Raw genomic sequence first — 27,088 nt, 5'->3', positions numbered from 1 at the left:
GATCCCAGGAACCAAGAACCACTCGAGCCTGAATTTTTACTATGTGGAGAAAGCCTGTCTGAGGAGAAACTTGGAGGCCAACTAAAATGGAAAGAGAACTAAGTTCTGATGTCATTTTTCTGGAGGCCCTAGATCCAGCTGTGCCTAAAGCCTGCCCTACCTCCGGACTTTACAGTTTTGTGAGCCAATAAAGTCCCTTTCTTGTTAAGATAATTGGATTTGGTTTCTGTCCTGATAAACATATAGATTATTTGTATTTTCTCATTGATTTGTAGAAGACCTTTGTAATTTGAAATTCTAGGCTTATACTTCACACATTATATGAATTAATAAAATCTGCATGGCCTTCCATTATTTGGCCTCTGTCAACCTCTGCCATTTGTCATCCTGCTCTCCCTATACCACATGCCATACACACACACTTTACTTTTCAACAGTAACTGCACATCTATGTTGAAATGCATGAATCAACAGTTTCACACAGCCACTTTGACAGTTCTCTTCCCATCCTTCCTCCAGATTAATTTGTGTGAGACTCGGGTATAACACTGTTGGGTCTGTGTTGCACCTACTTTCTAATGCTGCTCTTAGAACACTCCCTATGACTTGATATCCACCCCACCAACAACAACAACATGGTTCTTTGAGGTTATCAGACCTGTGGATTTGTAGATGCTCAAGACCTGCGCAATAAATTTAATACGTTTGGTTTAATACTTAGAAATGGGGACAGGTCTTTAAAGAACATCCATATGAATGTATAGAGAACAAAACGTTAGTGGGGTGTTACTAGAACTACACATGACTGGGTGATTTTTATTTCTAAACTTACTATTACATTACCTTCATAAAATATGTAAAGAAACATTTTAAGAATTTAAAACCAGATGGTGATTTTGTTTTGTTCAACTGTTCTCAGCATCCTGTCATATTCCTTTGCCCAAAACTTCTAGTGGTCTATCATCTCGTTCAAAGGAAAAGTCAGTTCTGCCAGTGGCCAACCAGGTCTTCACTGACTTCCTTCCCCCCTCACCCCCTTTATCTCTCTGGCCTTACCTTTTCCCCGTGTTCATTCTCTCCAGCCACATTATCCTCCTTGCTAATCAAACATGGCTTCCACATCAAGTTCTTTGTAATTGCTGTCCCCATGCCTGGAATAGCCTTCCTCCAGAGTCATGGTTGGTTTCCTTAAAGTTTGCTTTGTGCAAACTTCCCTGGCCAACCTGTCTAAATTGCATTACCTTTCCTCAATACGTATGTACCTAAAATGTATTTATTAGAAAACAGGAAACCACTTACGATTATCACAGGTTGACTAGTTAATCTTGTATCTTTCTTCCTTCTCAATTTTAGACCAACTGCTTCTGTGTAAGGCTAACCTCTCACTGGATCCAAGTCCTTTCACATAACTCAACATTCCAGTAATCCTTAACCTCACATCAAATCACCTTCTGGGTTTTTCTAATTAACAAATAGTTATACTGTTTTTGTCACTGAAAACACTTGCGAAGCCAGAGGTACATGGTGGAGCATACCTGTGATCCCAGTGACTGGGGAAGCTGAGGTAGGATGAGGACAGTTTGAGGCTAGTCTCAGCAATTTACTGAGACCCTGTATCACTAAAAAAAAAAAAAAAGTCTGGAATGTGGCTCAGTGGTTAAGTGCCCCTGGGTTCAATCCCCCAGTACCAAGAAGAAAACAACCCTTCATGTCAGATGGGGTACAGGGACCAGATTTAACCTGCCTGACCAAGTAGCGTATTGGACAAAATATATCACACAGAGGCAAAGAATGGGAAACATGAAATCTCCACAAGAAAAGAAACCAGTGACGTAAACTTAAATTGCCCCAGTTTAATACCAGGCCACAGCACAGGGACCAGGAAACCAGACCTAGCTTGGAATTAAGTGGAGAAAATGGAGCAAGGGGTCCCAGGAGGCCATTGTAGCTGACTTTTGCAGGTCAGAGTACCAGAGAGGAGATAAGTGCACAGAAAGAAGACATGAATTTTGCAGAGGATTCCTCCTTGAGTATTCAGTTGAGTACTTAAAAGCACAATTGAGTTTGGGGAAAGAACAAAGAGATTAGAGGGGGAAAATCACTAGAAATCACAAAGAGCCAGAGTAGGAAACTTTGTGATCCACCAGACATGGGGTAGAGCAGTGGTTCTCAAACAAGAGCAACTATGCCCCAGGAGACATTCAGCAATGTCTGAAGATGTTTTTAGCTGTTACACCAGGAGAGATGGGCACTATTGGCATCTAGTGGGTAGAGGCTTGAGATATGTTGCTAATCATCCTACAAGGCAAAATAATGACCTAGACATCCCTGAATGTAATATATATACATTAATATGTACATGTGCAATATATAGTGATATATACAGGGTATATATATGTATATATGGATGAATTTTGAAATATGCAGCACCCAACAAAGCACAAAATATACAATTCCTGTCATCTAATGCCGCAGTCTGGCTGGACACAATTCAGGAGCCACTTGTCAAAAGAAACTAACTTTATTTTTAGAACTACAAATGCCCAACAAAACAGCTCCTCAGGAAAAACCCCTCAGAGCCCAACTGCCACCACCGGCTTCCCACAAGCCTCTCACCCCCACACAAACCTCACCACCTCCCACAATCCTCCTGCTCTTGAGGCTGATTGGCGGGGTCGTGTGGGCGGAGCCAAAGATGTCCCCCAATGAGCAGCTCCGTGGAGGAGCCAATCAGCTAGATGTTGCTGGGGCCGCTGTGAGCCAATCATCAGCTGGCATTCTGAAGGGCAGGGAAACAGCCCAATGAACATCACCACAGAGGAGCCAATCAGCTAGATGTTGCTGGGGCTGCTGTGAGCCAATCATCAGCCGGCAGCTGGAAGTTTGCTGGCAGCTGGAAGTTTGCTGGGGCCCCTTTGGCTGTGGCTCTCAACAATCTAATGAAAAAAGTCATACAAAGATTTAACTGTATACCAACATATGAAGCTTGAAGTTAAAAACAATACCAGTCCCTCTAAAAAAAAACAATACCAGTCCCTCTAAAACATGGATATAAATCTAACAAAAATTTCATAAGATCTATATGAGGAAAGCTACAAAACTTAGATTGAAAAAAAACTAAATAAAATGGAGGCATCCATATTTATGGATAGGAAGCTTAATATCAAGATGTCAGTACTCAACTTCTCTAGATTTAATGCAATCCCAATAAAATCAAAGCTAATTTGTGAATACTGACAAACTGATTCTAAAGTTTACATGGAGAGGCAAAATGCCCATAACAGCTAACACAGTACTGAAGAATAGCAAAGCTGAGGACAGGCAATATCCAATTTCAAAATTTATTATAAAGCTACAATAACAATAGTCTTGGTGAAAGAATTGTCAAGTAGATCCAGGAGACAGAATGGAGACCTCAAAATAGACCTACATAAATGTAGTCAACTGATCTTTGACAAAGTAACAAGGGCAATACAATGGAGTTAAAAGATTGTCTTGGGGCTGGGGATGTGGCTTAAGCGGTAGTGCGCTCGCCTGGCATGCATGCGGCCCGGGTTCGATCCTCAGCACCACATACAAAAACAAAGATGTTGTGTCCGCCAAAAACTAAAAAATAAATATTAAAATTCTCTCTCTCTCTCTCTCAAAAAAAAAAAAAAAAAAAAGATTTTCTTTCCAACAGATAATACTGGAACAGCTGGGTGGAGTAGGACACACCTATAATCCCCGCAGCTGTGGAGGCTGAGACAAGAGAACTGCAAGTTGAAGCCCAGCCTCAGCAACTTAGCAAGTTCCTAACTAATTTAGTGAGAACCTGTATCAAAATAAAAAGAGCTGGTGATGTGGCTCAGTGGTAAAGCGCCTCTGGGCTCAATCCTCAGTACAAAAAATTAAAAATAAGAATCAAGACAGATCTTATATCTTTCACAAAAATTAAATCAAAATGGATCATAAACCTAAATAAAAATTGCAAAACTAAAAAACAACAGAAAATCACATACTTCGGGGCTAATTGAAGGATATGGGTTTACCATAACCCCCAGGACAGGGAAATGACAACCTCCCAAAAGTGTCTGACCCGAAGGAGGAGGAGGAGGGTGGTGGAAAACAATTATTAATCCTCTCCCAGTAAGTCTTTTCCAAGAAACAATGGACCCCGAGGAAAATAAGCAATACTCATCCCTTTCCAGGTTCAATCCCCAGCATCTCCACCAAAAGCAAACACTCATCCCTTCCCAACAACCAAGGGTCCTGAAGGTAGGAGGTGGAAACTGAAACGCTGGGTCCTGGACTTTCACCCTTTCCCATTGTGCATGAGTCCAGGAAGGAGAGGGTAAACAGTGAAGCTCTGGGTAACAGTGGACCCCAGAGGAAGAAAATGAGCAGTGGGGGCCCGAACTCTGAGCTTTCATCCATCCCCAGTAACAATGAGTTTCGAATCTTTACAACTTTGCCCAGACCGCCATGTTTTGCCTGAGCCTCTGAAAATTAACCACTCATACTGTAACCTATAAAACTCAGAATCCTTCGTAACCGGAGGCCATTTTCCACCCCAAAAAATGAGCCCCTCCGATGCCTGACTGATTGACTCCACTGCTGAATAAACAAAAGCTTGCTGATCCATTTGAGGTCTGCTTCCATTTCCAGTTATTTGTGCTTACACCAACCAGTGACTTTTTAGATACAACACCAAAGGCATGATCTATGAAGGAAAGAATTGATAAGCTGGTCTTCATTAAAATTAAAAATTTTTCTTTGTGGAAGACATAATCATGAAAATAAAAGGCAAAGCCAGCTGAGAATGGTGGCACACACCTGCAATCCCTGCAACCCAGGAGGCTGAGGCAGGAGGATTGCAAGTTCAAGCCCAGCCTCAGCAACTTAGTGAGACCTGAGTTTCAAAATGAAAAATAAAAAGGACTGAGGATGTAGCTTAGTGGTAGACTACTCCTGGGTTCCATTCCCAGCACCCAGAATGAGAGAGAGAGAGAGACAGTGGGGGAGAGATGGAAAGGGAAAGAGCACATGCAGGGGTGGACTCACAAACTGGAAGAAAATATTTACAAAAAAATACTTAATAAAATACACTATATAACACTGTACAAAGAAGGTCATGTATTTCCCATATACTCTATACTGAAGTTAATCTGAAGAAGTTACATATTGTGTGATTCCTACTATATAACACTGTAGAAGAGGTTACTAACATACCATGTGATTCCTACTATATAACACTGTACAAAGTATATTTTCAAAATACACAAAGAACTCTTAAAACTCAACAAGAAAACAAAAACCTGATTTAAAAATGAATCAAAGTCCTTAAGATACACCCCACTACAGAAAATATATTGATGGCAAATAAACACTTGAAATGATGTTCCACATCATATTATCAGGGTAATGCAAATTAAAGCAAGAATAATATATTACTACACAACTACTAGAATGGCCAAAATCTGGAACACTGACAACACCAAGTGCTGATAAGGAAGTAGACCAAGTGGTATTCTCCACACATGACTGGTGGGAATGTAAAACAGTAAAGCCACTGCAGAAGACAATTTGGCAGTTCACAAAGCTAAATGCAGTCTTACTATACAATTGAACAGCTCTTGGTTTTTACCCAAAGGAGTTGAAAACTTATATTCACACAAAACCTCCATAAAGATGTTATAGTAGCTTTTTAAAATAATTGCCTACATTTGGAAGCAACCAAAATGTCCTCCAATAAGTGAATGGATTAACGTGGTAATTCCAGATGTTGAAGTTTTATTCAGTACTAAAAATAAATGAGCTATCAAAGCATGAAAAGACCTGATAAAAACTCAAATACATATTATTAAGTGAACGAAGTTAATCTGAAGAGGTTACATACCATGTAATTCCTACTATATAACACTATACAAAACAAAACTATGGAGACACCTAAAAAAATCAGTGATCACTGGAGTTAGGGGATGAATGGGTAGAGCACTGAGAATTTTTGAGGCAATGAAACTACTCTCTATGATTCTACAATAGTATAGTATAGTATTATATACATATAATGTTATATATAATATTATATATATAATCTCCAAATCCACAGAATGTACCACACTGAAAGTAATCCTAATGTAAAATACAGGCTTGGGTGATGTGTCAAGGTAGGCTCATTAATTGTAATAATGATATCACCTTGGTAGGGAATAGTGATAATGAGGGAGGCATGCATGTGTAGGAGTATAGAGTATATGGGAAATCCATGACCTTCTGTTCAATTTTGCTGAAAGCCCAAAACCACTCCTAAAAATGTCTATTGCCTCCTCACAGAATCACCACCCTGCTCAGTGTCTAAACCATGCTGTGGTTTCCTGAGCTTGGTGCACTCTCTCCCACTTTCTCCCCTTCTCTCTCTACCTCCTCACCTACACTCCTCTCCTTATTGTTAGTTTTTGTTTTTTGCTGGCTTGTTTGGTAGTATTCAGGGTTGAACTCAGTGGGGTTTCCACTGGTTCTACCACAGAGTTATACTCCCAGAATTTTTTATTTTTTATTTTGGGACAGGATCTCACTAAATTGCCTCCAACCTGAGATCCTCATGCCTCAGGTTCCAGAATGACTGGGATTATAGGACCTCACCATTGAGCCCAACTATTTGTCATGTCAATTGTACAAAATAACAGGATTTATGGTGATGAGCTCATATATGTTTGTTAAGTAGTTCGTACTTGGATCAATCTGCCCTCCCTTAATTCCTCCCCTAATCCCTCTCCTCCTCTTCTTTATTTCAATAACCTCTGGATGATCTGATCCACTTGTAAGGTATCAATTTTTAACAACCAGATCTACCACAGATTTTACCTCTACCCAGAATCATAATTACAACTGCCTAGAGGATATTCTGACTTGAATGCCTTGTGACAGATTTTTAAATAGTCTATTAAAATAATACCATTAATAACTAATGAGATAACAGCTAAAGTAGTACTAAGAGGAAAATTTGTATCAATACAACACCTATATTAGAAAAAAAGGTTCTCAATTCGATTACTTCAGCCTCTACCTTAAGAACATAGAAAAACAATAAATTAAACTCAAAGAAAATAGCAGTTTAGAAATCAATAAAATAGAAAAGAAAAAAATATAAATTTCTTCTATTTACACCAAAGGTCTTCTTGTGAAAAAAAATTAATGAAATCAATAAACTTCTAGCCTGAAGGATCAGAAAAAAAGAAGATACACATCTGTACTAGGCAGTAGAAGGGTACAATTACCATATATTTTATACAAATTCTTTTCCACATAAAGAGTTATAGCAAAGTTTGCTAAAATCCCTGTTATTGATAACAATTCTCGTTTCTTAGACTTAAATTGCTTAGTTATCCATAGTATTTTGCAAAATTGACAGTTTTATTTGGTTTCCAGAACAATGTTCTTTGCTTCCTCATCTCTCTGGTCTTGTTTTTATATGTTGGAATGCTAGAGGGCACACTGTTCAGATCTCTTTTCTTTATCTATTTACTCCTAGTTGATCTCAGTTGGTCTTATATCTTTAAATACTATCTACAACTCCAAAATCTACATCCCCAGCCTCAACCTCTTCGTGAATTCCAGATTCACATCTCTTTGCCTACCAGTTATGTGAGCTTTGATGCCTGCCTTACTCTGGATTCCTGAAAGAACACAGCCTATGGCAAAAACCTTATTGCTAACACATTGTCAGAATGATGCAATTCCAGAAAAGCATGACTGAGGGCAGATGAAAGGTGAGGCAAGGAAGAGCAAATATGAGTAGGTGTTATTGAGACATGCAGCTTGTAAAGAGGCACAGGTGTTTGCTTACTTTTAGTCGGCAGCCAGCATAGACGGTGTGAATGGTTCAGTGGCGAGAAAGGACACATGGATGAGTCTCAGACTGAGGGAGATGAGTCAGACAGTGAAATCTACGAATTACCAGGTATTTTAACAGATTATGTCTAGCAGGACCTGCTCCAGCCATTCAGATCTGGCCACTTCCAGTAAAGAGGATAAATTTTAACAGGTACTCTGAGCGAGCAATGACTTTTCTCATACTGTTACAATGCGGATTCAGGAAGGCTCAGGAAGCCAGGGAGGACATTAGTGGATTTTAGTTTTTCCCAGTTTTTGAATAGGTTAACGACCAAGATCAGCGTGTTCGTGTCCATGCGGTAATACCATTTAAAACTATTAAGGAGTTAAAAAATGCTCGTGATGTATATAGTCCTAATTCGCCATTTGTGCAAAGCTTACTCAAAACAATTTGCCATCAGCCACTTCCTCCCAGTGACTGGGTGTCTATCGCGTGCTCTTGTTTAAGCGGAGGAGATTTTTGGCTTTGGAGGTCCTATTGGACTGATTATTGTTCATAGCAAGCAGAAAGAAATCGAAGGCAGGATATTGAAACCCCTGTGGACATGTTTTTAGGGATGGGTGAATTTGTGGACTTGGAAAGACAGTTGAATTACGAATCTGAAGTCTACTATCAGATAACTGCATGGCACCAAATTAACTCTCAGAACCAGTCTAGTTTAGTTCTGACTAAGGTTAAACAGGGCACAGACGAGCTGTACTCATACTTTGTTGATAGACTTTATCAAACAGCTAACAGATCAATCAGAGACCCAGGTGCTTGTGAATTTATTATTAAGTAGTTAGCATTTGTAAATGCAAGTAAACTTTGTCAGGATGTTCTTAGACCCCATAGCAAAAAAGGAACTGTTTCAGAATTCATTCGCTTGTGTTCAGATATTGGCCCGGCTAGTTCAGTCAGTAGAGCATGAGACTCTTAATCTCAGGGTTCATGCCCCACATTGGGCGCCACATTTAGTCTGCAGCCAGTGCAGATGGTGTGAACAGTTCGGTCACGTGAGAAAATCCTCAGGGAGTTTAAATTAAAGACACAGATTCCAATTACCTTTAAACCAGCTCCAGGACAGCTCCTGGAACCTCCAGTCTCAAGCTACCCCGGGAAGTAGTGAGGTTTACTGAAGAGGGGAGAGAGAGAGAGAGAGAGAGAGAGAGAGAGAGAGAGAGAGAGAGAGAAAGCACTCTAGGGAGAGAGCTTTTATTGGGGAACAAAGAATTCTGGGGAAAATGCCATCCAATGAAGGTCAAGGGGAGCAGTGTTCCAAGGTCAGGTGAGATGACTGGATCTTCGAGGGCAGTGGTGAGACACGCCTCCACACGGACAAGCTCTCAAACCCAAGAAGGGTGGGGAAAACTCTAACACAAAAAGTGTCTGAGCGCCTCACACCCAGCTGGGGAGGAAACTCAGTCACGTGCAAGGATGGTCTCCCACACTTACTGAACAACTTGAGAGTGCAGGCAGTATGAACTCCATTTCCTCTCACTATGTGGTATGCAGGAGAGAGAAGACTTTTTGGCAGACTCCCCTCCTCCTCCGGTTGACCTTACACTAACAGAGCACCAATTCCTTCACACTTCCAGTTCCCACCATTCAGTCCCTCCAGCAGCAACCCCTGAAGAAGTCAGGCTCCAAGAAAACAGCATAGGATGAGAGGCAGGCAGTGATCAGGAGTCAGCAGCCTCGGGGGTGGATGGCACCAAGCAATCTGCATCAGTAACAAGCAGCTTATAAGCTTGGTTTGGCACAGTGACTAATTAGGCAGGAGTGCAAAACACATGAAAGTCAGACCATACCATACCTCTGTCCCAAATCCTCTTTCATCCTACTTTAGTTAAATATCAAAAAGGAATTGTGGGGCTGGGATTGTGGCTCAGTGGCAGAGCACTTACCTAGCATGTGTGAGGCCCTGGGTTGGTTCTCAGAACCACATATAAATAAATAAAATAGAAGTTTCAGGCAGATGGTGGAGATGCACGTGTCTTCAAGTAGGTGAAGTCCTATCTTCGGAAGGCTGCCTGGCCTGCTCTGCTCCTGGCCAAGAAGCTTTGTCGCCCTCTGGGATGATGTCCCATCTGTCCTTTCCACTTTGAGGTTCCTGGTGAGGATGTGGGGCCTCCCACAAAGGCAGCCTGGCGCTCACCACTGTGCTCCTGTTGGACATTGTGGATCCCAGAGGAGAGTCTCAGTGATGTTGAACATTTATTTCATATATTTGTTGGCCACTTGCATTTCTCCTGTGATGTGCCTGTTCAGTTCCTTTGCCCATTTGGCGATTGGAATACTTGTTTTTACAGTGAAAGAATGAAAGAAGAAAATGGATAAAAAGGCACAGGAACAGATAAGAGAAGCCAAATTGTAAGACTACAAGCATATGGAAGACAGGGTTACATTCCCAAGAGGCTGGACTATGGTACCTGGAGTCTTCTGTACCATCCATAAATAAATAAATAAATAAATAAATAAATAAATAAATGTCTATTGAATATAAAATAAAGGTCTAAGGAATTGTGCCTGCAACTCACTCTATAATACAGGCAAAACTTCAATACACATATGGCAATACACACAGTATATGTGTATATATATGTCAGAATGAATAGATTCATAAGTAGAGAATTATAAAGCAAATGTGACAAAATGTTAACATTTGATAAATCTGGTTTTTAAAGTATGTTGGAGTTTTTCACATTATTTTTAAATTTTTCTGTAGGTTTGATATTATGTCAAAATTTAAAGTTCAAAAAGCTAGTGGTCCAGAAGGAAAGTGACTTATCTCAAGGAAAATTAGATGAGAAAGCTTAGAGTAGGGCTGTGGGGGGTGGGGGGCTGAGAAAGTAATTACAAATATCCACTATAGACATAATTTAAAGTGATGATGTAAAGCTATGCTTATGGATAGGTAATGTGTTATGATAGAACAATAGGGAAAAATTTTATTTTATTATTATAAATCAATAAAATTTTGTAAAAAGAAAATTCTCATTTAAATCAGAGGTTGGCTACTGTTTTCTTTAAAGGGACAGATAATAAATATTTACAGCTTTGTGGGTAAGTTTCTGTTGCACATACCCAACTCTGCCATTGCAGCAGAAAGAAGATTTAGACAATACACAAATAGGCTGTGGTTGTGTTCTATTTCTTATAAAAGCAGGTGGCCATCTAACTTTTCCTGCAGTGTGCAGATCCTTGATTTTGCAAATGGCCACTTTTTCCTCTACAACATGGTTTATAGGGAAGGAGCTCCTGTGAAGCTTCCTGTGGGCCCCCTAGACCTATAGGCAGGCAGTATGAGAGTTCCACTAGTCCCAGGTAATTGCCTTTTGATAAGCAGATCAAACGAAATTTAGTGAAAACGTTAAATCAAAGCTCAGTACCAACATAGTGAACTTCTATACAGTTAGAATACTTACTGCCATTCAGAATAACTGAAGCTATAGAGGTTTTACATTTCATAGTTTCACTATCAATTAAAGTTTTATGCTAAAGTAACCTGGTCATCAGAGTTGATTTTCCATTTCTTCAACTTGAACTTCTTGATTAGACTAACACATTTGCAGTTCTGCACTGTTTAGCACCTCACTGAAAACCTTACAGAGCTTAATATCACTCTGGTTCTTGGCACAGTTCAAAAATTATTTTCTCATAAAAGCAGAGGCCACCAAGCTGCTGCTAGCTGCCTTCCCTAAGGCTCTTGGTAAGTGATATCACTTATATTGAGGGCTCAGCATTACTTCCTTGACTGAAGCTCCCAGTGATGTCATGGCCCAGCATATGCCAGACAGCAGAGCCCAAAGCCACACCAGCTACAGTGGTTGCCACCTTAGTCCATCAGAATTGGCTTCTGGGGTGCAACAGCAGGTGAGCCAACTGCAGATGATGAGGCTGCTGCTGGTTACTGGCCTAGTCACAGCTCTCATCTGAGGGGCCAGGCTGGCTGGGGACGGGGGTGGGGGTGAGGTGAGGCTCTGGCCAGGCCAAATGCTAGGTTCCTGGCAGCTGGCATCCCGAGTGAGAAACTCTGTTGTTTCTATTTATGCAAACTTGTCATTGGGACTTTGATAGGAATTGTACCTATCTTTCCACTTACATGTGTTTTCTTCTTTAATGTTATTATAGTTTGAACCTTAAAATGTTCTCCAAAGACTCATGTGTTAAAGAGTTAGTCCCCAGCCAATGACACTATTGGCAGGTGGTGGAGACTTTAGGAGGTGGCACCTAGTTGGAAGAGGTGGGTCACTGGGGGTGTGCCTTTGAAGGGTATATTTTGTCCCCAGCCCCTTAAACCTTCTCTCAGCTTCCAAGCTGCCATGAAGTAAGCAGCTGTGCTTCCCCACAGCCTTCCACTGTTACGAGCTGCCTAAAGAGGGACACAGACAATGGAGCCAACTGACCATGACTGAAACCTTTGAAACCATGAGCCAAAATAAATCTCCTGCTTAGTTCCTCGGGTGTTTTTGTCATAGCAATGGAAAGTTACTAACAAGTGTCTTTGAGCAGTGTTTTGTTGTTTTCAGGACTCCTTGGTTAAGTTTATTCATAAGTTTTTTTTTCTTGGGTGCTATTATAAACAGAGCTGTTTTTTCTCACCTTCTTTTCAGACTGTATGATTGTATATTGTTCATTAATAGTGTGTAGAAATATCACTTATTTGGGGATTTTTTTTAAAGAGAGAGTGGGAGGAGAGAGAGAGAGAGAGAATTTTTTTTAATATTTATTTTTTAGTTCTCGGCGGACACAGCATCTTTGTTTGTAAGTGGTGCTGAGGATCGAACCCGGGCTGCATGCATGCCAGGCGAGCGCGCTACCACTTGAGCCACATCCCCAGCCCTTATTTGGGGATGTTAATTTTGTATTTTTTTTCTTTTTTGTGGTGCTGGGGATCAAATCCAGGATCTTGCACATGCTAGGCAAGTGCTCCACCACTGATCTACATCCCCAGCAGTATCCTGAAACTTTGTTTCATTAGTTTATTAGTTTTAACAGATGTGTGTGTGTGTGTGTGTGTGTGTGTGTGTGAGAGAGAGAGAGAGAGAGAGAGAGAGAGAGAGAGAGAGATCTTAAGTGTTTCCTGTATATAAGATTATGTCATTTGCAAAGAGAGATTTATGTAATTTGAAAAGAGATAATTTTACTTCTACCTTTCTAATTTGGATGCTTTTTGTCTAATTGATCTGGCTAGGATTTTTAGTACTATATTGAAGTGATGAAAGCAGCCATCCTTGACTTAGAGGAAAGCTTTCATATTTTCACCATTGAACATGAAGTCAACTCTAGATTTTTTCTTTTTCTTTTTTAATATACAGCCTTCATTATGTTGAAATAGTTTGCTTCTATTCCAGTATGAGTACTATCATGAAAGAGTGTTGCATTTTGTCAAAATGTTCTTTCAGCATCTAATGAGATTTATGTACCAGCATCTAATAAGATTTATCTTTTCTTTCTTTCATTTATTTCTATGATATATTGACTGATTTTTTTGTTAGATTATTCGTGTTACTTCAAAATTAAGTCCCACTTGATTTAACAATATACACTTGATTTACTTTAGTGTATGTTGATTTTTTTTGGTAGCATTTTGTTAAAGACTTTTGCATCAGTATTCACAGAGGGTATTGGTGTGTGTGTGTGTGTGTGTGTGTGTGTGTGTGTGTTTTAATAGTCATCTGGCTTGGTAACAGGTAACTTCCAAACTCATAAAGTGATTTTGGAAGTATTCCCTGTACTGCAATATTTTAATAAATTTTGGTGCTGTGGTTTGGTTATTGATGGTCTTCCAAATGCCCATGTGTTAAAGTCTGGTCCCCAGGATGGCATTACGGGGAGGTGGCAGAACCTTTAGAAATGGGAAGTCTTTAGGTCACTGGGGGTATGCCCTTGAAGGGGAGTATGAGACCCAAGGTCTTTTTTTTTTTTTTTGGCTATCCATGACATTGACTACTTTTGGTCAAAGCAACAAGCAACAAGGACAATCATGGGTTGGAACTCTAAAACTATGAGCCAAAATAAAACTTTTCTCTTTATATGTTGATTATACCAGGTATTTGTTACAGTGACAGAAAGCTGACTAACACAACTGGTGTTTCTTCTTTAAATGTCAGTGAAGCCATTTGGCCCTGGGCTTTTTGTTGTTTTTTTTTTTTTTCTGCAAAAACAAAAATTCTGATTCAGTCCTATCAGTTATAGGTATATTCATATTTTCTATAAAATTAGTAAATTGTTTCTAGAAATTTTTCCATTTTTATTTGGTTTATCCAATTTGTTGGTATACAATTATTACTCTCTTGTATTCCTTTTTTTGTAGTATTATCAGTAAAATGCTCTTTCATTTCTGATTTTAGTTATTTTAGGACTACAAATTATTTTTTAAAATACTATAGCTGGGCATGGTGGTGCATTCCTCTAATCCCAGTGATTTGGGAGGCTGAGGCAGGAGGATTACAGGTTCAAACCCAGACTCAGCAACTTAATGACTTAGTGACACCCTCTCTCAAAACTAAAAAGAAAAGAACCACAAATATAGCTCAGTGGTAGAGTACCCCTGGGTTCAAGACAAAAAAACAAGCTAAAAACAACTATAGAGCTGAAGTGATCTTCTAGTTGCATCATACCAAGTGGTACATAATATCTACAAAAAATAATAGTTATTATAATCTTTAGGTATTGCTTCTCAGGCAGAAGAGAAGCCTCTCAAGGGCAATTTGACAGTATCACACACATTTGTTTTTGAGAGAGAGAGAGAGAGAGAATTTTTTAATATTTATTTTTTAGTTCTCCCCGGACACAACATCTTTGTATGTGGTGCTGAGGATCGAACCCGGGCCGCACGCATGCCAGGCGAGCGTGCTACCGCTTGAGCCACATCCCCAGCCCTTACACACATTTTTGATTGTCATAATTAGGAAAGAGTTGCTACTGGTATTTAGTCGATAAGGAGAGGGATAGTAGTAAACATTATATTTGACAAGTCAGGTCCACCACAGCAAAGAATTATCTGGCCCATAATATCAAGAGTGTGAGGTTGAGAAATCCTACGTTAAGAGTTTTTGCCAGATTCCTCCACTATAGTTAGTATTTTCCCCTTTACACACTGCATTTCTTTGAAGCATGTCAATAGTTGCAGTTTCCTCTGAGGGCCTGGGGTTCAGATATGTCCCCCACATCCTGGAGGAGGTTAGAATCTAAATATATCATTTGGCATTCTTCCATAAGGAAGCTCTCTCTTCCATGTTTACTTATAGTATGGACTCATGTATATTCCACCTTGTAAACGCCTTCTGGTTGGCTTTGTGCTCCTTAAAAAAACAAAACAAAAAAAAAAAACATACACACACACACACACACACGTGTGTATTTTAGTTTTAGATGGACACGATCTTCATTTTTTTATCTTTATGTAGTGCTGAGGATCAGAACCAATGCCTCACACATGCTAGGCAAATGCTTTACCACTGAGTTACAACTCCAGTTCAAGGCTTTGTGCTCTTCTGACATGCCTTTATCCTCTTGTCATTAGATTTCTTGTTTATTTTCTGTACTACAGGATGATTCAAGTTCATCTCACACTTTCTGTGTTCTAGCCCTAGAATCATCCATTTCTCAAAGGAGCCCTGATTCCTTTTCTGGAGAATAATACTTAGAAACCAAGATCTGGGTAGCCTGTTACTGGAGTATCATTTCTTCTAGGTCACCTTGGAGAACAGAGCCGGGTAGTGTGTGTACTAACTCATATATAGAAATATGTCCTGTAGTTGCTTTTCTCTCTGTGTGTGTTATGTATGTATACAATATATACATGAGTTAATATTGATGTCTCTGACTCCAATAGATCTGATAATAGATCTGGTAATTTCTTATTCAACACTTATTCACAAATTATAGGCATGAAAAATTAAAGTGTCTGGATCAGGTGATCACCTTAAAGGATGACAAATTTAGGTGCTCCACCAAGCTCCCTTTTCTTTCTGATCAAAATGGAATCCTTCCTACTCTTCCTCCTTTTTTTTTAAGTTGTAGTTGGACACAATACCTTTATTTTATTTATTTTTATGTGGTGCTGAGGATCAAACCCAGGGCCTCGCACATGCTAGATGAGCACTCTAGTGCTGAGCCACAACCCCAGCCCCCTACTCTGAATTCTTATAAGCATCTTATGATTACATTGAGCCATGTGTTTTCTCAATCACTAGCAATACATGCTTTATTAGAAGAGATCATATATTCTTTGCATAGAGTATAACCCCCCAAAAGTCTTGACTACATAATTTAACAACATCTATTAAATTAAAATATTTAATTAGATAATTATGGGAGATAATCAAAGAAAGTGAGAGTAGAATTTATCAAATGGCTAACACCAAAAAGACAAGGATAATTTTTTATACTTGTCTTTTTAAAAACTATATTTTTCAGTTGAAAATTCTGCATGTATGTTTCCCTTTATCAATACATAGTTTTTTTTTAAGTCTGATGAATGCTACCACTTGAAAAACAAGAGTAAAGTTCTTTTTATTTTTAGACAGATTATACCATACAAATTAATCATGTAGGTCATTACTTTAGCTTCTGTACAGGAAAAATTTGCTATCTTCTCTATACTTACACATGTCTGTTACCAGAGATATGTGGGGTTTTTGAACTCCAGCAATGGGATATCACATAATTCAATTCTGACACTATCTATCTGGAGTTCTCTCAGACTTCTCAGACTATAGACAGTTTCATAAGACTGTCAGCAACTTTAGGCACATATTACATGTTCATATTTTCACTGGTGCTTCTGACTAACTGACTATAAATCAGGGGTTCCTATAACCCTCTCTATGGGTTTGATTTTTTGCTAAAATGGTTCATTGAACTCAGGAAAACAGTTTACTTACTAGATTACTGGTTATTATAAAATAATGCAACTCAGAATCAGCTAGCTGGAAGAGATGCATAGGGCAAGGTTCTGTGAGAAGTGACACAGAACTTCTATGCCCTGTGGGCTACCTTCCAAGTACCTTCTGAGTGTCTCAACCTGGAAGCTCTCTGAATCCTGTCCTTTTGGGCTCTTTTAAAGGCTTCATTAATGTAGGCGTGGTTGACTAAATCATTGGCCAGATTAGTCATCTAGTAGCTGTTTTGGTCATCAGACAGACTGACTTATACCATACTGTGTTCAAGTAACTTTTGTTTTACTAAATAATGGCCCCAATGCATAATAGTGGTAATGCTGGCAATTTGGATATACCAAAGAGAAGCCAAGACACTTCCTTTAGTAAAAAGGTGAAATTTTTATTTATGGAAAGAAAAAAAATTGTATATAGAGGTTGCTAAGATCTATGGAAAGAATGAATCTTCTACCCGTGAAATTGTGAATAGAAAAAACGCATTCTAGCTTTGGTGTTGCACCTCGAATTGTAAAAGTTACAGCCAAAGTGCAGGAAAAGTGCTTAGTTAAGAAGGAAAAGGCATTGCATTATAAAGTTCAGTGCTGTCCAAAGTTTCAGGCTTCCACTGGGTATACCCTGTGGATACAGAGGAAATACTGTATATATTTCTTATTATAAATAACAATATCACAGCCATCATTTTTGTTCAATAGATGACAAGATAAGCAGTAATAGAAAAATCTTCATATTTTGACAAAGAAATTTGCTTTTAAAAATCCTGTTCCACATTTCAAAGCTGTAATTAAATGGCAGTGACAAAGTGATTTCACATTTTAAAGTTTATGGGCTGCATTACTGACAGTGAAATAAATCAGCATTTGTTGTGTATAGTACAGGAACTCACACAAGCTCATGCTTACTAGGAAAACCAAACCAAAACAAAACAAAATAACTTTTGAGAAAAGGGAGGACTTGGATATCTAGTTAGTAAGCTTAATACCACAATAGCATAGTGTGTTCACACACGATGAATGCATAGATACCTAGTGTGAGCATAAGGTAGGACTCTCTAGTTGTCAGACATCTATATAAATGTCAACTTAGATATGAAAGGGATTTGTTTTCTCCACATTCTCTAAAATAATTTCTATATACCATTGGTAATATAGACTCACTAAAGATTTGAGATTCTAAAACTAATACATTTCCTTTTGAGTTTTGATTAAACACCTCTACACATTGAGTTTTAAAATATTTGATAACTTCTGCATTAATGTTATTATATATTTCTTACAATGATACAACTCCTCTTTTGTGGACTATGTCTGAATAAAAGACAGCTTTTCTTACATTATAGCAAAGATAGAATTTCTTTCTATTGTTGCTAACAGACAATTGGTAAAAAAAAAAATTATTCACACTGAAGAGTTTCCCACAAATCTCAGAACTCTTCCTCAGATTTTTTTCTTAATTTTAGTAATGTATGGGCTTCAAATTAAATTGTCATTATAAAAACTGATTTAGTTTTCTCTCCAGTGGGTTTTGTTTTTAAATTGAGCATAAGAGCTAAATATTGATTAAAACCTTTTTCATGGTCATCAATAGCATTCATAAGATTTTTGTTCTGGTATAGTGTCTCTGGAACTGAATAAAGTTGGTGTATACAGTAAGGGTTTCTTCCCATTCATCACATTTAAACTGTCTTGCCCAGAATGGAGTTTCTCATGATTAATAAGATCAGAGAATTGGCTAAAACTTATGCTGCACTGAACACACTGGTACATTTTGTCCTCAGTGTGGATCTTCTGGTGATCAATGAGATCTGTTCCCATAGTGAAGGTTTTCCCACACGCATCACATTTATATGATTTTTTCACCTGTGTGGATTTTTTGATGATTAATGAGTTCAGAACGATGACTAAAGCTTCTGCTACATTGGTCACATGGATATGGTTTCTCTCCAGTGTGGATTCTCTGATGCAGGATGAGAGCTGAGCACTGAAAGCCTTCCCACACTCATTACATTTATAAGGTCTTTCCCCAGTGTGGACTCTTTGGTGTCTTATGAGGTCTGAGTTCTGACAGAAACTTTGGCTGCACTGTGTGCATGGATATGGTTTTTCTCCAGTGTGAATTCGCTGATGAAGAATAAGGTCAGAACTCTGACTGAAGGTTTTCTCACAACTATCACAACGATAGGGCTTTTCACCAGAGTGCACTCTCAGATGTTTAGTGAGGTCTGAACTTTGACTAAAACTTTTATTGCACAAATTACAAGCATATGGTTTTTCTCCAGTGTGTATTCTGTAATGCTTTATGAGATCTGAACGGCGACTAAAACTTTTAGTGCAATCACTACACGGATAAGGTTTCTCTCCAGTGTGGATTCTCTGATGTAGAATAAGGTTGGAGCTCTGACTAAAGGTTTTCCCACAGTCGTCACATTCATAGGGTTTCTCACCTGTATGAATTCTATGATGTTTAACGAGATCTGATCTTCGACTAAACATTTTATTGCACTGATTACATGGATAAGGCTTCTCTCCAGTGTGAATTCGTTGATGATTAATAAGATCTGAAAGCCTACTGAAAGTTTTGCTGCACTGATTACATGAATAGGGTTTTTCTCCGGTGTGAATTCTTTGATGCAGAATAAGAACTGAGCTTTGATTAAAAGCCTTTCCACACTCATTACATTTATAGGGCTTCTCTCCAGTGTGGATCCTTCGATGTTTAATAAGGTCTGAATTCTGACTGAAACTTTTGCTACATTGATTACATGGATATGGCTTCTCCCCAGTGTGGATTCTCTGATGCAGAATAAGGTCTGAGCTCTGACTGAAGGCTTTCCCACATACATCACACTTATATGGTTTCTCCCCAGTGTGGATTCTTTGATGTTTTATAACATCAGAACTTTGACTAAATTGTTTGTTACACTGGTTACATGTATAAGGCTTCTCTCCAGTGTGAATTCTCTGATGTTTAACTAGGTCTGAGCAATGGCTAAAACTTTTATTACAATGACTGCATTGATAAGGTTTCTCTCCTGTATGGATTCTCTGATGTATAATAAGATCTGAACTCTGACTAAAGGCTTTCCCACATTCATCACATTTATAAGGTTTTTCACCAGTGTGGACTCTGATGTTTAATAAGGTCTGAACTCCGACTGAAACTTTTAATACACCAATTACAAGGATAGGGTTTCTCTCCAGTATGAATTCTCTGATGCATAACCAGAGCTAAGCTCATTCGAAAGACCTTTCCACAATTATCACATTCATAGGGTTTTTTCCAGTGGTTTCTCTGGTGCTGAATAAGGCCTGTACTCCAAGCAAAGCTTTGTCCACATTCCTCACAGTTATATTGTCTTCTTTTAAAAAGGGTCTGATACTTTTTATTCAATTTATCTCCAAATACACAGAATTCTCTGCCTTCAGAGTTCTGGAGAACATCCTCTTTGGGGTTACCAAACCCTTCAGTCAACATTTCAATTTTTGCTGTAATTTCTTCCTCTGAAGCTGGTTGTCCAATTTTGATCTTAGTCTCAATATCTGGAACAATAAACAAAATCCAAATGGAAAGTGTTCTCCATGCTGTAAGAAAGTTCAGGTGAAACAGATTACAAATATAACAATATGGGAATGCTGAAATTACCCTTTTCTTTCTTTCTTTTTTTTTTTTTTTTTTGGTACCAGGGATTGCACCTGACAACTGAGCTACATCCCCAGCTCTATTTTGTATTTTTTATTTAGAAATAGGGTCTCAGTGAGTTGCTTAGTGCCTCACTTTTGCTGAGGCTGGCTTTGAACTCACAGTCTTTTTGCCTCAGCCTCACAAGCTGCTGGAAGAAACAATAGTAATGGATCATATTAATCATTTATAGAAGTGACTTACCAGATGTGCTCTGTATGATTATTAAAGGACATCTGGGAATACTGAAACCTATTTACTTTGATTGGGAAAGTATGACTAAATTAGAGCTAATACACAAGCAATTTATTTTATTCACATATTTAAGGTAAGCAGTGTGAAAGAGTGCAGAAAAATGAAAAGAAGTTGATTGGGCTCTACCCAGCATTGTGCGGCTATTTGGGCCAAAAAATAAGGTATTAATTAAAAAAAAAAAGAAAGAAAAGGAAATCAAAACCTTTCCATTGTTTTTTTTTTTATTTTTAAAGACAGAGTGGGTCTCATGAAGTTGCTTAGAGCCATTTCCTCTTCTGACAAAAGAGTTTTCTATGTGAAGCAAATCCTGGCTTATTATTTATTGGGCACTGTTAGACTTAATGCTTGATCACAGAGTTCCAGGTAGCTATATATTACAAATGGCCATTGTGTACTTGTTACCGATTATAAAAAATGATGCAAAACCCAGCATTCCACTGTAAGATTAACTAGCAGTAAATTCCAGGGGCTAGGGATTTGGATTCCATATTACTTTTTCCTATGGTTTTGTTACTTTTCTCTCAACGACCTTATAAGAATTCCCTGTTACTAGTTAACAGACAAGCGGAAATTAAACAGTCAGTTTTCAGATGGGTTTGGCAGCATGTGAGCACCAGCCCAAAACTTTTACTTATACCCTTATTTAGTGATGGCCTCAAATACATTGATAAAGGCAAATCTTTCCAGTTGGCAGAATTTCAGGTATACACGTGGTTATATACATCTGTCCACTTTTCATGAAAGGCAGCACAGTCTAAGAAATATGCCTACATTGATTTTTAGGTAGTTACTAATGGGTTATCAGAATATATAGTTACTTTAAAAGAATTAGATTGGAATAGCAGAAATGAGGATTATAGAAGCAAAATATGAGGATGGACTTCCTAGAATAAGCAAAGAATGTGAAAATATTTGTGTTCCTTGTGAATCCTCAGTAAAAGGCATCTACTGTAGAGAAAGAAGCCCCTAGAACAATTAGGCATAATGATCCATAATATGAATGTTAATCAGCCTTCTTCCAATGCTTATACAATGGACTTATGTACGGAGTGGTCATAGCAGCAGGAATGGAAGCTGTAAATGGCTTCAACAATATGGACTTCCCCTCTCCTGTTACCACTGCTATGTGCCCAAACAGCCAATATTCAAAGTGAATACTATACCCCCCCCCCCCGCCCAAAAGTACCACTCCCTAGAGAAGAACCAATTAGCCTTTAGAGGATAGATCCCTTACTCTGGACTACTTATATCATATAGACAGCAACAATTTGTTTTCAAAGAACGAAATACATAGTTCAGATACAAATTTGTATTGACTTAAGAGAATGATATTTTTAATACTATGGTATTCTATACAGTATTGCCTCCAAATAACTCATCTTAACAGGGAAAGAAGTATACCAGTGAGTTCAGATATGTGTAATTAATGAATCTACCTATATGCCCCATCATCCAGAAGTATGTGGATTGAGATAATGGCTAAAGGCTAAATCTGGGGTGATGTCTTATAGGACACAATATATTTCCTAAACTAAAGACAACAAAGTTTTTTCTCCATGACCAAAATACATAAAGAGGTATAGGAACCAAAGAGAAGGAGAGAGAATGGTTCCTCTCATATATCTAATAATCTATTTGTATTATTTTGTTTCATATCTTCATAATCTTGGATTTGGTGAGTTTTCCAGTACTCAAAGGAGAAGTGCTTCTACTATGAAGCAAAGTAATGATTTTTGTTAAAATTGAAGGTAAGACTGCCTCTTGGCCATTTGGGGTTCCTTATGCTATTCAAACAACAGATGAAGAAGGTGTGCAAGTGCTCTGCTACTGAACCACAGCCCCAGCCCCTTCCAGATCTACTTCATATTTGCTTTGTGGCTCTGGGGATTAATACTGATAAACTGCAAAACCTGTGGTTCTATGGTCTGGCTTGCAATTAAATTTGTACAAGAGCAGGAGAATAGTTGAGAGACCAATTGTTCTAGTTTGCCCAAACTGAGGGACTATTGGGATGTGAGACTGTTAGTGCTAAATACCAAGCCAAAAGGAAAGTTGTCCACCCTATATCCTTGATTTTTTTCTTGCTGAGCTAGTCATTCTCTCAGTATCTGCAGGGAATTGCTTCCAGGATCCCTCTTGGATTTCAAAAGCTTCAGATACTAAAATCCATTATACAAAATGGCATAGTATTCACATATAACCTATATACATTCTCCCATGTTTTAATTCAACTCTAGATACTTATAATACCTAATACAATGTAAGTACTATGTAGTCATTAATTTGTATTATTTTTTATGGTTTGTTCCCAAAGTATTTTTAATATTTTTTTTTAGTTGTCAATGGACTTTATTTTGATTCTTTATTTGTGGTGCTGAGTTTCAAACCCACTGCTACACACATGCCAGGCAAGCCCTCTATCACTAAGCCACAATCCTAGCCCTCCCCTCAATTTTTAAATTTTTTTTTTTTGGTAGTTGTAGATGGACAACATGCTTTATTATTTATTTATTTTTATGCAGTGCTGAGGATCAAACCCAGTGCCCCACACATGCCAGGCAAGTACTCTATCATTGAGCCACAATCCCAGCCCTCCCCAAATATTTTTGATCCACAGTTGGTTGAATCTGTGGATGTGGAATCCATGGGTAAGGAGGGCCAACTATACTTGTATTTCTTTAAGAAAAGGCAAAGTTCATATCAAGTGGTTCTATCCTCCAGGATACAGTAATCAATCTCTCCCCTTCCTAAATGTAATAATGGATTTCCACTGTTGTATGCTCAAAGCTGTTCTCAACCCCATAATTTTTGTAATCTTAGCCATCATTCTCACAAAACTTAATTACTCAACTGAATAAGCCATGTTTCCTGCTAAAATCCTAATACTCCTGGCTTAATTTCTCTGTAACTGCTATAATTATGTGATAACATAATGTACATTTATTTATTTTCTGTTTTCCCCCACTGGAATGTAAGATTCATAAGGGTATGGACTTTTTCTATATAGCAATTCACTGCTATATCCCTTGCACTTAGAACAGTGCCTGGCACAAAATAAAATCTCAATAACTAATAAAATTACATGACAAGAAACAATAAGCTATGATTTTATTAATTAATACACATTTATCAATGGAAAATATTTGTTGAATAAGTTAGCTAAATGATATAAAGGATATATTGATGTTAACTATGACTACTTCTAGCTGGTGGAGTTGTAGGTTATGTTTAAATTTTGTTCTGTGTTTTTCTATACTTCACAAAAGGACTCTAGTATAATTGTATAACTCTATAATAAAAAAGTGTTATTTTTACACATTCTAAGAAACATAAACATATGGGATAAATATGTTTACATAAAATTTCAAGGAAGAGGCCCAATTCTACGCTGATTCTCAGAAAGGATGAGGTGCCATGTAATAGATTTTTAGGGAAGGACAAATTCTAAATTCAGGAAATAAACTAAATAAAATAAAATATAATAAAGATGCTCAGAGACTAAAAAGAGGCCATATCTAGAATGAAAGCAACGACAATGCAAGGTAAATTTCACAAGCAAACAACAGCAATGGGAGAATCAAAATGAAAAAGAGTAATATGATGTAGAAATGGAACCCTGTAGCACTTCTGAACAAAGTCAGGATCAAAATGATCTTACTACTAATAACAGTGGCCACTATTTATAAAGGATTTACTATGAACTAGGTCTGTTCCAACCTTTACACATAGGATTGCATTTAGGGTGTATGGTATTTCATATAGTAGTAACAGAACCCAATGAATCATATCTCCATACCTTTGTGTACTTCCCTTCCACAACTACTCTGGAACTGGGCATTGGCCAATGAGACATTAACAAATGTAACATGTTTATAGGTATGAAAAGTGCTTCTGTATCAGAGAGCTTTCCCTTTCCTTGAGTTTGGAAATTTGAGTACTGTGAAAAAGTCTAGGCTACCCTGCTGATGATGTATGATCCAAGCCATAACAAACAGCAACAGTTACACATGTGATTGATACCATCTTAGATCCAGCCCTATCAGAGACACTAGATGACTTCCTGAATGACCCCAGACAGTATTAGGAAAAAAAAAAAAAAAACCTGCCCAGCTGAACCCAGCTCAAGTTAGTCACCTACAAACTATAAGAAATAATATGGTTTAAAAATGTGATGTCGGGGCTAGAATTGTGGCTCAGTGATAGCACTTGACTAGCATGTGTGAGGCACTGGGTTCGATTCTCAGCACCACATATAAATAAATAAATAAAATAAAGGGCCTGATGTTTTAGGTCATTAAGTTTTGGGGTCCTATATTTTGGAGTAATACATAGACACAATTCTCAAGAAAACCCCCAAGACATGAACTATTACACACTTATAAAGTGGGGAAACAGAACTGTAAAATTACGGAGGCAGTGACAAAGCTAGTATTTGGATCCATGTCAGCAGACTCCAAATGTTCAAATTTGACCCTATAGGAGATGAGAGAAATGATGTGAAAAGATCATAAGGAGGACATTCCAAACATTGACAGATTGATACTAAGGTGATAGACCATAAAGGCAAAAATAGATGACTCAGGTCCTAAAAAAAAAAAAAAAAAAAAAAAAGGGAACTGCATGAGAATTTGATAAAGATGCAAGACTTTGCTTGAAGCACTAAAAGATATAGTATTGCCTGACACAGTGTAGACATAGGTAGTGAAGAATACCAATATTATTTCAAGAAACCAGCATGGGGCAATATTCTATCCCCTCAAAACACTAAGATAAACTATGTTGCTCCTCACTTGAAAGAAGGTGATGTTGTTGAAAATCACAATTGAACTGGATCTCCATGGACTGAATATGGACACCTCAGGGAGCAACTGGAGAATTATCGTTTCTTCTGTAAGATTTTCTTGTCCACAAAAGGGTCTGAGACCTGGAGGCAACTTGGCACCACTGGGCTCAGAAGGGAATCATTGTGCAAACTAGAGATGTAATTTCTGAGACCAGTCCACCAGACACAGCCTCTAGATATAAAAGAAGGGAAGGAGAAACCGAAATTTTAATTTCCAAATGCTTTTCTATTAGAATTCATTTATTTTCCTTCCCATTATCCAGGAGTCTGGCATTAGCCCTCATGGACATACATTCCCCATTCCAAGTCGAGAGCTAGCTAGTAAAACAAAATCGGGGGTTAATTCTACCGAAATTGGGGTAACTGGAAAGAACGCTGGGGAGAGAATTTTGGCATTTGTCTCAGTGGTTAAGAATACGTTATTTGCTGCCTTTACAAAATGGTCACTACTGATCATCAACGTTATCGCTTTCCTTTCTTTGCCTTCTAACACTCACAAATTCAGGCAGCCCTTTCCTGGGTCGGTCGGCTGGTTCGCGAGGATTCCTCCACGCACGTGATTCCACCAGCTCCCCGAATTTTCTGGCGTTCATTCATTTGAACGCGACGCCCAAACCGACAGCCTCCGGTGCCCAGGAGCGACCCTGGCGGTTCTGACTATCCATGGACTCAGGAAACCGCTTGTCAGACAAGATCACCTGGGACACCTCCGCCTGGGGTGGGCCGACCTCACGCGTACCTCGAGCATCTCCCCGTCTGCCTATGCCGACTCACACGCAGCGAGCCAGGCATCGCCCTGTCCACTCTAGGAATCTGGGAGGATTGCTCAGCTCTATGGCGCATGGCCGCGCGTGCGCAGGGCGGCACCGAGGGTTGGCGATCGGATTCCCTGGAATTAACCCAGGAACATCCGCTGAGCTGCTACCGGCAGATCCTTAGCTAGGTACTCTGCCAGCGACAGATCCCTTGCTGTCCCGTCTATAGATTCTTAAGGTGAATGTCGGAATCCATTGTCTTTCGGGAAAGCTCTCAGGGGCTGGCTAGGTTTTCTGACCGAATAATGAATTCTTCGTTAGCTCGCACGCGCTTTTTAACCCATCCTCTCTCACGTAATCAGATTCACAGTAGAGCGTTCATTCAACTTTCTTACTGTGCTCTCCCCCACCACCCTCCAGCCTCAGAATAGGGGCAAGCAGAATCACGTGGAGGCCTCCTTAAAATACTGATCTCTGGACCCAACCTCCAGAGATTGTGACTCCGGTTTGGGATGGAAGTCCGTGTTCTCAAGTGATCCTGCTGGTCCTGAAACCACACTTTGATAACCGCTGCCTTAGAAATAAATGAAGCTCAGCAATAAATCCTTTAGTGACTGGAAAACTGGGGGAAAAAAATGAGGTTAAGGAATGGCAGGAACCAGGCGTCCTAGTGAACACCTGTAATCCCAGCGGCTGGGGAGGCTGAGGCAGGAAGATCACGAGTTCAAAGCCAGCCTCAGCAATTTAACGAGGCGCTAAGAAACTCAGTGACGCTCTGTCTCTAAATAAAATACCA

General features: G+C 38.8%; 1 protein-coding gene across 5 annotated transcripts; it reads right to left on the bottom strand.

Annotated features, from left to right (window-relative positions):
- Positions 1-16,769: 16,769 nt before the first annotated feature.
- On the bottom strand, positions 16,770-26,333 carry LOC308631952 (uncharacterized protein). 5 transcript variants are annotated; one of them, XM_081263500.1, is made up of 3 exons: positions 26,277-26,333; positions 25,485-25,709; positions 16,770-20,300 (listed from the first exon to the last, which is right to left on the bottom strand). In XM_081263500.1, exon 3 carries the CDS (start codon positions 19,251-19,253, stop codon positions 18,342-18,344), a length of 912 nt encoding a protein of 303 aa, XP_081119626.1. In that variant the 5' UTR covers positions 19,254-20,300; positions 25,485-25,709; positions 26,277-26,333; the 3' UTR covers positions 16,770-18,341. The 5 variants fall into 5 exon arrangements, with proteins under 5 accessions (XP_081119626.1, XP_081119625.1, XP_081119624.1 ...); XM_081263499.1 differs by having other exon boundaries at positions 26,236-26,326; XM_081263498.1 differs by having other exon boundaries at positions 16,770-20,342; positions 26,035-26,296.
- Between the last annotated feature and the right edge of the window lie 755 nt (positions 26,334-27,088).

The sequence above is a fragment of the Spermophilus citellus genome (genome assembly GCF_964194105.1).
Source record: "Spermophilus citellus genome assembly, chromosome: 12".
Classification (NCBI taxonomy): Eukaryota; Metazoa; Chordata; class Mammalia; order Rodentia; family Sciuridae; genus Spermophilus; species Spermophilus citellus.
The sequence above is the reverse complement of the archived record's forward strand: the minus strand, read 5'-3'. Positions and strand labels throughout refer to the sequence as shown.

Coding starts and splice junctions, on each gene's coding strand:
- LOC308631952 (XM_081263500.1), bottom strand. CDS start 19,253: ATGTTTAGTCGAAGATCAGATCTCGTTAAACATCATAGAATTCATACA.